The sequence below is a fragment of the Borostomias antarcticus genome, assembly GCF_949987555.1.
Source record: "Borostomias antarcticus genome assembly, chromosome: 9".
Taxonomy (NCBI): Eukaryota; Metazoa; Chordata; class Actinopteri; order Stomiiformes; family Stomiidae; genus Borostomias; species Borostomias antarcticus.
In genome coordinates, this window is record NC_140242.1 from 21,453,018 (window position 1) to 21,466,643 (window position 13,626).

The following is a 13,626-nucleotide window of genomic DNA, read 5'->3' on the forward strand; positions in this document are numbered from 1 at the left end:
CATAATTATCATCATGATAATCACCACCACCATCATCTTCAACATGAAGATCAGCACCATTAATCGGCATCAGCGGTGTCGTTTGTGATTGATGGAGTAACATTAGATGGAGGGGACTCACAGTTCTATGGCTTTGTTCCACATGATGACGTATCCGGACAGGATGAAGGACTCGATGTTGACGATGTGCGTGTTTCCGCGTTCCGTACCCACATAGAGCCATTTACTCTGGAAGGGAAGGTGGCAAAATGTGATCCTGGAAGAAAGGCAGACAAAAATTATGACTGTGTTAAATAGTGTGTTTACATGGGTATGGAGGGAGAGTGTCTTTGTGTAGAATTCTGTATGCGTTCTTGCTCTGTTGCCCATAAATGGCTCTTTTAAAATAGTTCTGTAATAAGTATTTTACCTCAGAGAATAACCAATGATCACGATCTCACCAAAAAGTAAACTGATCTTGAATCTTGAAAACAGTATGAATTTAAATTGTCCACATATAATTATGTTTAAGTTAATTGTGCAGTCTATTGGTTTACTGCAATATTCCACAGAGTCAATTGACAAATACAGCCTTAATTAGAAATACTCGCTGTGTGACTCTCTTTCAAATGGCCCTGAAGCACTGTGGCATTTCAAAACAAGCATCAACATGTCCTCTGGGCAGAGAACGTTTGAATTATTGCTCATCTCTACTCAAAGATGCATTTGAATACATTAGTGGAGAGTTCCATCTGTACATACTGTAAGATACAGAGATAGTCCACCCTGCAGTTCAACAACTAAACAACTAAACAACTAAAATTGTATGTGCGTTTGATTAAAACATTGAATATACTTCCAGTGATTTCTATATTAGTCCATGAGAGGCATAGTTCAGGTCAGGGAAGTCATAGCCTCAGTAAGACTTAAATAATGAACCCACAGTTTGAGAGGTTTCACTCAATGTTTCCCATAAGCTGTAGATCCCATCATGGATTTTATTTTTTCTTTCTTTTCCACTCTTCTTCTCCTCCCTTTATCATACTGAAACAATGGCCAGAGAGGGAGACAGCCCAGTCTGTTATTGTGGCAACAGCAACACCATGCTAATGGTTCCCTTTTCTCATTCTGTATACAGAACATTGCTATTTGCCCTATTTGAATAATGAGCAACATGTAATTATATGCATTACCAGCGTCATATCAACCTGTCATTTTCACCCGAGGCACGTAAACAAATATTTTACCTCTGTGTATAAATTGCGGGTAGCCTGATACTGAACGTGTTCAGTAATTATTAGAAGATCAATAAGACCGTGTTGGGGAGAATGGGCACTCGTCATGTGACATGTAATAGACTATACTGAGGTATGCATGGCGCTGTGGTGCTTACTCAGTAATTCACTTCACATTAGCATCCATCATCTTTATAAGCGCCTTTACTAGGGAATAAAGATCAAGCGCACTAATTCACTTCTGTTGCTGATTACCCAGACAGGAAGGAGGATGGCTGGGCCCTGATCGCTGCGTCCCCACCTTGGCCAGCCCAGCGAGAGACAGGATTATTAGATAGCAGACAAATGAGACGGGAGACAATTCAATGAGGATTTGGACTTCCTGTGGGCAGTCTGGGAGAGGATGCTTACTGTTAATTGGCGAGACGGAACACCTTTGTGTGTTAAGAGAGAGAGGGGGGAGATCATATTCCACTCCAATGCTATTGCCCAGAGGGATCAATCTAACGTTAGAGATTTGTTAGAAACAACAACACAGGCAGCCATTTCAGACGACAATGCAAGTGCTCACAGGCCACCCAATCAAACTCTAATTTAGCCCTCATTTGCATATTAATAATTTCACAGAGAGAGAAAAAAACCTTGAAGGAGAAACAACTGGGGGGAGAAACAGGAAGGGAAGAAACGCTCAGGTCTCTGAATCTGAAGAATCGCTCAGTTCTGAATCTGAATCTGAAGAATCGCTCAGGTCTGAATCTGAATCTGAAGAATCGCTCAGGTCTGGATCTGAATCTGAAGAATCGCTCAGGTCTGAATCTAAATCTGAAGAATCGCTCAGGTCTGGATCTGAATCTGAAGAATCGCTCAGGTCTGGATCTGAATCTGAAGAATCGCTCAGGTCTGAATCTGAATCTGAAGAATCGCTCAGGTCTGGATCTGAATCTGAAGAATCGCTCAGGTCTGGATCTGAATCTGAAGAATCGCTCAGGTCTGAATCTGAATCTGAAGAATCGCTCAGGTCTGAATCTGAATCTGAAGAATCGCTCAGGTCTGAATCTGAATCTGAAGAATCGCTCAGGTCTGAATCTGAATCTGAAGAGTCGCTCAGGTCTGGATCTGAAGAATTGCTCAAGGTCTGGCAGGTAATCAGGTGAAAGTCAGAAGCTTTTCTTGACACTAACAGGCTGACGAGGCGCCATCAGTGCCTCATAATTATCAATGAAACGGGACGAAAAGGAGGCAGGTCGAGCCGCCAGCTGGCTTGGTCGTCAGAGGACCCGCTGAGGAACAAATTACTGCTAATGAAGTAAACAAATAAAGAGATGGATTGGTGTTGTCATCTTTCCATAACGACGTCATCCAAATATACCATGCCCTTTTCAATAGTTTATCGCTCGATTTCAACCAGTGAGAGAGAGGTTTATTTTCTTTACCAAGCATCATGACGCACAGTGCTTTTCAGGAAGTGAGTCAGAGACTGAAGGAGCTTGTTATCTGACTGACAGGTCCCCCAGAGGTGATTTCATGATCGTTCAGGTGACTCATGTAAGAATCCCAAGTGAGTCGTGGGTTTTGCAGTGGTAATGGGCAGGTGTCAAGGACGAGTCACTGAGCTGAGTAAGTGGCTCTTCACACACCTGCTCGAGAGGGATGATTCACCTTCCATGTCTGTGTTTAGCCACATACTGTCTCTCCACCTGCCACTGAGGAGATACCTGAGATACCACGCAGTGGCCTGGTGGCCTATGAGAGAGCGGCATGTACAGTAGCATGAAGTAGTGATGCATCGCGCCTATAGAGAATCAGGGATTGCTGCATTTGAGGGCCCACTAAGTGTTCTGATGTGTTGGTGCACATGCATGCGTATTACACACACACAAAGCGTAGACACACGCATTCAGACACGCAAAAAAAAACTTCTCTTAAGACTCATTTCTAAACACTTTTATCCATTTACATCAAGATAGCATTGTTGTCTTTTTCCCAGAGAGATTCCTCTGAATTTGGCTCAGCATGTCAGCTCCACAGGCACTATGAACTACGGTCAATTACTGTAAGGGGATGCAAGGAAACAAAGTGTATTTGATGTAATACCTGTAATCTAGAGATGGATCATAAGATTGTCACAGGTGAAAGAGCTATACACTCCGACTGTATATGATCTAACGCCCTCATTAATAGAAAGGAACGTAATGTAGGGAGTGATAGTATTAACATGTCAACCAGCAGGTATAATAGCACATAATAACACTTAAAAGCATTGTCTCAGAAGGTGGATGTTAAAACAGGGCTAACTGTAAGAGTAGATGAGATAAAAGGAGATTAAATAGCTCGGGCAGATGAATGTGACAGGTTTTGTTACACATAGTTACTCAAAGACATACAGTACAAACTTTAGTGAGGAATACCTGAGAATGTCCATGCCAAAACACAAACAAACCAACAGCAAAAATATGCACCTACAGTACAATACTGTGAAGATTTACTCAAAACACAAAATTGTGATTGGAAATGATCATCGCGTAAAATTTCTATTTCACAGCCCAGCCATTTCTCACTTGGGGGTGGCCGAAAATCTATTAAGAAACCTTCTTCCCTGCAATTCTCCTCATCACATGGAAAGATGTTATCACCAGAAATGGTAATTAAATTGCTCAGGTTTAAACTAATTTAATAGCAATTACTCTGCAAGGGGGAAGGCCTGTCTGGTACTCTGTGATATGGAAATGAAAGATGAAAAAATGCTTGCCTGTGTGTGTGTGTGTGTGTGTGTGTGTGTGCGTGCGTGCGTGTGTGTGTGTGTGTGTGTGTGTGTACGTACAGTCAAACTGGAAAGTCTCCACACCCCTTTCACCTTTTCCATGTTATATTACGTTACAGACTTATTTTACAGTAGAGTTAATTTGTTGTCTCAAAATTCTACACAAAATAGCCCATAATGACAAAGTGAATGTTTTTAGACATTTGTGCTAAAATATTAAAAATCAAAATGAATAATATAATATGTACACAAATGTCCACACCCTTTGATATGACACCCAAAAGCACAACTTAATTGGAGTCCACCTGTGGTAAATTCAATTGATTGGACATGATTGGGGATTGCCAACACCTGCCTATATAAGGTCCCACAGTTGACAATGCATGCCAGAGCAAACTCCAAGCCATGGGGTCAAAGGAATTATCACACTTGGTCCTTCCATTCTCCTGCAATGTGTGTAAAGTGTTTTGCCAGGATTGATCTAAAGCAGACACTATAGACATTTATAAATGAGTCATTACTTAGGAACATACCATAGAGACAATTTATTAAGTAAAGGACAATGAACAAAGGGCTGTTTAAATGATTAGCTAGATTAGATGATAGCCAATTAGTTAGCTTTTTGGTGGCATAGCTGGTTAGAACAAGGTCTGTCACACGGGAGACCGGGATTCAAATTCACCTCTCGGCAATAAAATGCAATGCAGATTAGTTCAGATCAGTCACACCCGCTTAAGATCAACCACTGCAAAAAAATGTATTAATTAGTAAATGGTTTCTATAGTATGTCCCTGAGTAATGGCTCATTTATAAATCTATAGAGTGTAGTGTCTAGTCTAGTGAGTCTATCTATAAAGTATAGTGTTTTCTTCAGATCAATCCCTGCAAAACACTTTATTAATGATTAATAAATGGTTTCTAAAGATGTGCATTAAGCATCAACTAAGGTATTACTACATGTGCTAACATTTATGAATTTACAATGCATTAAGGTTATTCATAATGGCCCATGAATGGTGAGCAGACCATTATCACATACCTTATACAAATCATGAGTAAATCATTTAAAACTGGTTGATAAGTATACATTACAAATGATTTATTAAATGTGAGACCATTATCACATACCTTATAAAATATCTTATAAATCATTAAAAAATCATTAGAAACATGTTCATAAAATACATAACTACCCATTTATAAATAGTGTAGCTTACTAATATTTATACATGTAATAATTATTTGTAAATGTTAAACGGACTATAAACAGATGCTTTATAAATGTTTTATTAACCAGGGTTAATCTAAAGCATTACCAACAGTTCTTTTGCGAGCCTTAGAGGATAACTAAAGAGGCAATGATTGAGGAATTATGCAAATATTGTATCAACCTAGCTCAAACAGTTGGCAATTTGTATTAATTAGGGGCAGTGCAATACTATCAACATTATCAATCCAGATTTGACATGGACGAAAATTATCAATCCAGATTTAACATAGATCAAGATTCTCAATCCCGATTTAACATAGATGAACATTATCAATCCAGATTTAACGTAGATCAACATTATCAATCCAGATTTAGGGTAAATCAACATTATCAACACAGATTTAACCTTGGTACAATAGATTGGATTCCATCAGATTTTGTCTGAGGTTTTGTCTGTCTCACATTATGAATTTCACAGCCACAGAAATGAAAAAGGGATCTGGATCCTAAACAAACCCAAAAGACTCTCACGACAAAGACAATAAGATGCTTCCAGGGCATCTCTGTCTTACTCTTTCTGAATCACGCACATGTACAAAGTACACTGTATGGACAAAAGAATCAGGACACCTACGCATTACACCTACATGAGCTTTTATGACATCCCATTCTAAATTCATAGGCATTCATATGGAGTTGGTCCCCCCTTTTCAGCTATAAGAGCTTCCACTCTTCTGGGAAGGCTTTCTACAAGATTTTGGAGTCTGTCTGTGGGAATGTTTGCCCATTCATCCAGAAGAGCATTTGTGAGGTCAGACACTGATGTTAGAGGAGAGGGCCTTACATCATCAAGCGCAACGCCAAGCGTCAGATGGAGTGGTGTAAAGCACGCCGCCACTGGACTCTGGAGCAATGTTAACGTTTTCTGTGGAGTGACGAATCACGCTCCTCTATCTGGCAGTCTGATGGACGAGTCTGGGTTTGGCGGATGCCAGGAGAATGTTACCTGCCTGACTGCATTGTGCCTACTGTAGAGTTTGGTGGAGGAGGGATAATGGTCTGGGTGTTGTGGCCCAGCCACGGGGTGTGTTCCCGCCACGGAGCGTGTCAACGCCGGGCACATCGGCACTCACGCTGAGGGAGCTGCAGCAACACACCTGCAAGCAATCTGCCATCAGCGCACCTGGAGTTAATGAGCCCCGTGAGCTACACCAGGAGACTCCAGCCGATCAGCCATCGCCAGACTGTGCTCCCTAGTACCCACTGTATTGTCGGGACAAGTTCTCCAAGGCCCTTTTCTGTTCCAGCATGACTGTGCCCCAGTGTACAAAGCAGGGTCCATAAAGGCATGGTTGGGTTAGGTTGTCGTGGAAGAACTTGACTGGCCGGCAAAGAGACCTGAAATCAAACCCCATCGAACACCTTTGGGATGAAGTAGAATGGAGATTGCGAGCTAGGCCCTCTCGTCCAACATCAGAGTCTGACCTCACAAATGCTCTTCTGGACACACTCCCAAATCGTGTAGAAAGCCTTCCCAGAAGAGTGGAAGCTGTTATAGCTGCAAATGGGGGACCAACTCCATATGAATGCCTATGAATTTAGAATGGGATGTAATAAAAGCTCATGTAGGTGTAAGGTCTAGGTGTCCCAATACTTTTGTCTATATAGTGTACACATTTATATTTTTCCCCTTTTGTCACACCTGACGATTTCCCCCCATGGACTCCTGCAGAGCATCAAAGTGTGAGAGACCCATTAATGTGAGACCAAGAACTTCTTTAACTTCACCCCAGGGTTTGGCAAAAGCATTTAACAGCACACAGCAGGACACAAAATGCTCTATTGCCAGCAAAGCTGACCAATTCTAATCCCCCAAAGTGCCGGGCCGACACATTCCACATGTTCTGTATGACCTACTTCCCCCCGAACATGACACACTAACTGTGCAGGTGGCTGCTGCATAAGGTGTCAGCATCTCTGAGTTTGTTCAAAGCCAGACTGGAAGGTTTCATGCTCAAGATGCTTCAAGCAAACTGAAGTGGATAAACAATGTACATACAGTAGTTATCAAAATCCTTCCCCACACAGAGGCAACACAATGTGCTTCTCAGAAAGAAGGGGGGTGGGGGGGTTGTACATATATATATATATATATATATATATATATATACTGATCCTGCTACTAATTTTCCAGAGGGAAGCAAAACACATTTTACCCATTTGAGCCAGTATACTGGAATTGTAAAAAAAAATCTTCCCTGAACTCAATGATAGCCTCATGAGACCATCCTGATCTCATGAGTTCACATTCCATTTCTCTCGCAAACCAGTCTGGATATTCTCCATAGATATATGTTTGTGCCAGATCAGAAAACAATCTCACCAATTCAGCGTTCCATGAGGAAATACAAACAGCTATGGGGGGAGGGGTCAGGTGTGACGGTTGGAGCGGTTGAAGTTAGCATGTGATAGATGGTGATAAAGATGGTTTATAATCCAATCACCTGCCAAGTATTTTTTAAAGTTCTGCCCTTTTCCAAACAGTTTCCAACAGAGTTTCTAGGTTATGCGAAGCAAACCATCTGGCGTGTCAGGTTATATCAACGAGACAATCGAACAAACTCCTGGACATTTTTTACTACTGACAAGCTATTGTACTGCATTCTAGATTAATAATTAAAATTGTCCATTCTCAAATATAACACAAACTTTTAGTGGCTGGCAACATACAGAAGCACCTTATACAGGTTCTCAAACTTTGAGAAACCCAAATGTATGGAATATAGCTCTCTCCAGACAAAGTTGGCAAAGTTCCATGGTACATTCTCAATGACTTCCTTTTCTGTCTTAGTAGTTGCAGGCCTCCAGCAAAATATTGCAGAAGGAAGTGGGTAGTTTGAGAAACATCCTGAAATATTTAAACAGCCAATACTACTCTAGCCTCAGCAGTATTGATGGTGAACCTTGAGACATGGATATTTATGGAGTCAGATATTTTACTTATTCTGGCATACCCCAGCCTTGCGAAGTCAAACCCATCTCATCACCAGATGATGGGCGGTTGGCATGCTTGTCCTTGTGGAAGGTTTGTGTGCGTGTGTGTGTATGTGTGTGTGTGTGTGTGTATTGTACACTGTACTAACCTCTCTCTGTTGAACTTGAGCGAGTGCAAGATGGCTGGACGCCTCTGGCGAAGGTTCCACAGGTGTAGCGTGTCGTCTGCGCAGGCTGTGACCAGCGCCCCCTATAGGCCAGGCACAGGGACAGAACACATGATGCATGTTAGTACGCGTTGGATGTGACTTGGAGAAGCGTGTTAATATCAGTGATGCTGCAGCCATGCGGTGGGGCTATTGCATGTCGATACACAGCCTTCAACACAATGCATGTGTGCACTGAAGAGGACACAAGAGTGAGGGAGACAAAGAGGAGAGAAGTAGACCAGAAGAAAAATAAGCTGGAGTGTGTGTGTGTGTGTGTGTGTGTGTGTGCATGTGTGTGCGTGTGTGTGTGTGTGTGTGTGTGTGTGTGTGATCCTACTGTACTGTATGTGTTGTCAGTCTAAACAGGCTTCATCCTGGAGTGCAGTGCGTAGATGTCAGCAAGATGCCTTCCGTGGGGACCCTAGCAGCGTGTGCAGACACAGATGAGACATGAGGTCCCAGACGCCCTAATCCTAACAGTCATTACTTGAAAGGAGAGGCAGGCACACAGAAACACATGTATACAGCCACTAAAACACACACACACACACTCGCGCGCACACACACACTCCTACTGTATCTCCCCTTGTCCTGGGTGATATATGGCATAGTTCTGCCACGGTTCTCGACGGCCCGTCTCTGAGAGCAGAGAGAACAGGGAAACACTGGTTTGTTCATGTTTTATTCACAGACAATAGCAGCCAATGCAGAGAGACAGAGAGTCACTGACATGGTTTCTCACTGAGGGAGAATTGACATGCTGACGCAGAAAATAAGTTGAATGAGGCTGTCGTCCAGGCTCGCAGCTCACAGTAATAATATTGCCTGCCCCTATGGTCTATGGATGTGTGTGTGTGTGTGTGCATGTGTTTCCAGACATTTTGAGTCATGGTGCACTTCCTACTGGTACTCTTGTAGACTATAACAGGAAATAAAAGACTCTCAACTCTCTGTCCGCTTTAAATGTCTTTTAAATGTCTGCCACTCAATAAATGTTACAGTACATGACGAACAAGCTAGTTTTGACTGTGCCATTCTACCAGATGAAGATACTGTTGAATTTTCAGACATTTCCAAGTACTATTAGGAAATGTTGAATATTTGTTCTTACAGTAACGTTAGTAGTAGTACCCACCACATATGGAAGTGACAAATGAACGTTTCAAAGAAACACTGAAGTCAAAATGGTGTGGAGCATATTTATTTCTCTTTCATCTCCTAGGATTACAACTGACTGATTACTGGGGGGACAATAATTCCCAGCGCTGTGACTGGGAGGCTGTGGAGAGACAGGCAGTGACCAAGGGGCTGAATTAGCTGTAGATTAAGAACTCAATCATAGGAGAAAATTACTTTATAGGTCCCCTTGGGAAATGAAAACATTGCTAATCCACATACTGTACATGCAGAGATTCAAATCTGGGTAAACATTCTTTTTATGAAGGATTAAGAAGCTGTATGTGTCTGTGTGTTTGTGTGTGTGCTTGTGTGAATGTGTGTGTATGTGTGTGAGTGTGTGTGTGTGTATGTGTGTGCTTGTGTGAGTGTGTGTGTGTGTGTGTGTATGTATGTGTGTGTGTGTGTCTGCTGTATGTTTTTACACATCCATCTGTGTGTGTGTGTGTGTGTGTGTGTGTGTGTGTGTGTGTGTGTGTGTGTGTGTGTGTGTGGGTGTATGTGGGTGGGTTTCAGCGTGTGTTAGCTGAAGGTGCTTCAGTTTGCCTTTCAAAAGACATTTGCATATTTGGACTGAGGCGATGGTTTTGCTAACCAGTATGAATGATACAATACATGTGACGCAAAAAGATTCGTTGTTGTGTGAATTGGTGAAGCTCATTATTTTTCACTGACAAACACTTGTATCTCTCTCCTCTTGAATGTGAGAGAGCAACCTGTGCTATTGGATCCAGACCCCACGTCCTTCATCTTGGTTAAAAACATGACAGTTACCTCATAAAACCCCATTAGCCCATGAGCAATGAGCCCTGTTTACCAAACCAAAATAATTAATCTCAGACAGACTTTAAAAAAATAAAATTAAATGGGTTGGAAAATAATGAATAATATAATTGCCCCTGGGTTCTTTCATCCCATTTGTCCGATTTGGAGTCAGTGCCCCCTCATCCAGTTTCAACAGGCCTGTGTTAATGATGCTAATAGCATTAACGATGATATGCTCACTGCAAATCCCTGTCAAATTTGACTGATGTGCATGTGTGGATGATTAGCTGGCACCTTCAGTAGATTAACAGGTCATTGGACAGGTCGCTCATGTTCCGCCGACACCTCGCGTCACTGCGCAAGAAGTTAACAGCTTGTGTGGCCTTGATGAGGCGAATGGTCCAATCAGGCTGGGGCGCCGGCGCAAAAAAAACACAAAAAAAAACATTTTATTTAAAGACGCCTTTCAGGACACTCAAGGACATCATACAAAGCAGGATAATATATACAGTAAGCGCAATTAAAAACAGGGGGCATAGGAAGATGGAGGATTTTGTAGTCAATCCGGTATTGAACTGGGAGCCAATGTAGCTGAATGAGAATGGGGGTGATGTGGTCGGATGACTTGGTCTGTGTAATGATCCAGGCGGCCGAGTTCTGGATGATTTGGAGTCTGTTGAGCAGTTTGGTGGGGAGACCGGTGAGAATGGCGTTGCAGTAGTCAATCCGGGAAGTGACAAATGCGTGGACCAGGACTTCAGTGCTGGATTGGGACAAGGATGGGCGAAGTCTGGAGATGTTGCGAAGGTGGAAGAAGGCAGTCCGGGTAATGTTCTTTATGTGGGGTTCAAATGAGAGAGTGCTGTCCAGGATGACCCCGAGGCTTTTGACATGGGTGGAGAGGGGTACATGGAATCCATCGATGATGATGTTTGGAGGTGGGAGGTTACAGGCTTTGGTGAGCCGATGAGCAGGGCCTCGGTTTTGCTACCATTGAGCTTTAAAAAGTTCCTGCTCCTCCAGCTCCTGATGTCCTGGAGGCAGGTGGTGAGAGAGATGGGAGGAATGGCGGTTGTGGGTTTAGTGGAGATGTAGACCTGGGTATCGTCGGGGTAGCAGTGGAAGTGAACACCATGGTGACGGAATATTGTGCCAAGGGGGCTGGAGATGATAAATATGAGGAGACCCAACACTGACCCCGGGGGGACACCCAGTGAAACAGCAGAGCACCCTGACCTGTGGTTCTTCAGTTGGACAAATTGTTGTCTATCGGTAAGATAGGAAGAGAAGCAGGAGAGTGCAACACCAGTGATCCCAATGCCAGCCAGGCGCTACAGAAGTAGTGGATGGGAGATGGTGTCAAAGGCAGCACTGAGGTCAAGGAGGAGGAGGATGGTAAGCATCCTCATCCTGCGTATGGCAGCCCTACTGCCCACTGCTCTACTCCACCAGTGAATATTGCGCTCGCAGCGCTCACACTCGCTTCATTGATCCGCCTTTCAACGAAGTGTTGCGCATTGTGACAGGATGCCAGCGTCCCACTCCTGTGGACAACCTTCCCATCTTTGCAGGCATCCAGCCCGCTGGCCTCCGCCGCACAGGAACCACAGCACGTCTCGCCTGCCGGGCCGTGGAGCCTAACCACCTGCTCCATGACAGGCTCACTGCAACAGCGTGAGTGTGAAGCCTCCCCGGCGTCTCAAGTCGAGACACCCTTTTGTGCCTGCCGCACGGGATCTCCTGCAGCAATGCAGAGATCTTAACGTCAGCGAGGCAGGATGGGTGGACTACACCTGGCGTGCGGAGTGGGAGGCGAACACCTGGTCCTTCCCCTACAGGGATGGACTTACCCAGGCCGGTGTGGCTTAATCGCCTCGGCCCCGAGCCTGGGGGAGAGGAAGCAACAACTGCTATCTCTCTCTCTCTCTCTTTCTCTCTCTCTCTCTCTCTCTCTGTCTCTCTCTCTCTCTCTCTCTCTCATTTTTAGCACTATCTTTCCTCACCTGCTGTCTATCTTTTTTTCTTTTTAATGTACATTTCATTTTGGCAAAAATATTAAATTTTTATGTCTGTGGGAGGGAGAGAGAGAAAGAGAAAACACACAAACACACACACACACACACACACACACATACTTCGTTACTGTTCTGCCTGTGCCTCTCTCTCCCCTCTCTCTCTCTCTGAAGCTAGTTTGGACGATTGAATCCTCCTATGTGCGCTTGTCAATCACGATCAGTCACTCGGGGCAAGTGAGACACCGGAGACAACGGCACTTATTGTGTTTACGCTCTCTCTCTCTGGCGGCTCACTTCAAAGATTCGCCATGGAGCGCGACCGCTGCGAGAACGCCATGACAGGGGGGGGGGGGTCTGGGGTGAAGCTACTATAGACACAGAGAGACCGGGAGGAGAGAGAGGAACAGGCAGGCGGGGTCCTGAACCCCATTATGCTGTAATTATCTGCAGTTCCTTGTGGCAACACAAGCAGAGAGGGAGGGAGCCAGGAAACACGGCAGGAAGCAAGATGGACAAGCTGATCAGGAGGGCGGGCTCTGGAGCTGGGGGTCAGCCTGGACTCGGTGACAGTAATTACGGAGGGGAGAAATGCTGGCCACAGGCCGTTGTGGACATAGCCTCCCACCTTCTACATGACACTGGTCAGACGGAGGGGGCACCTTCAGCGGCAGACTGATTCTGCCATGGTGCTCTATGGAGCCCTTCCGTACGTCCTTGCTACCAGCTGCCAGCCAGCTTGGACGGAGCTAAGACAGTTTGTTTTGGTACCAAGATGCTTAACTTGACAGTTTACAGTTCACTTAATATGTATCAAGGTGGCATACTCCTTATTTGATTTGACTGACACTGTAGGTATTGTACACTATTGTACAGCTTGAGATTATAGACTTTGTTGGGTATACAGGTATTTATTGTACAGTATATTTTCAGATAAATAACTATAATTAATGTAATGTATGTTTGTATAATTTGTGTACCTACTAATTAGTTCCTCATTGTGCCTTTTTGTTTGCCTTACTGCTGTAACACAACAATTCTCCCCAGGGATAAATAAAGTCTCTCTCTCTCTCTCTCTCTCTCTCTCTCTCTCTCTCTCTCTCTATATATATATATATATTGCCAAAAGTATTCACTCCCCCATCCAAATAATTGAATTCAGGTGTTCCAATCACTTCCATGGCCACAGGTGTATACAATCAAGCACCTAGGCATGCAGACTGCTTCTACAAACATTTGTGAAAGAATAGGTTGCTCTCAGGAGCTCAATGAATTCCAGCGTGGT

The 13,626-nt window shown here is 43.8% G+C and overlaps 1 protein-coding gene across 1 annotated transcript in view; it reads right to left on the reverse strand.

Moving 5' to 3' along the window:
• The window catches only part of stxbp5l (syntaxin binding protein 5L), a gene marked incomplete at both ends in the record, with an annotated part of 160,464 nt that overhangs the window by 65,628 nt on the left and 81,210 nt on the right, over nucleotides 1-13,626 (reverse strand). The window contains 2 exons of the mRNA XM_084443372.1: nucleotides 122-256; nucleotides 8,329-8,429. Coding sequence (XP_084299498.1) covers nucleotides 122-256; nucleotides 8,329-8,429 — 236 coding nt within the window. The remainder of the gene's footprint in view (nucleotides 1-121; nucleotides 257-8,328; nucleotides 8,430-13,626) is intronic.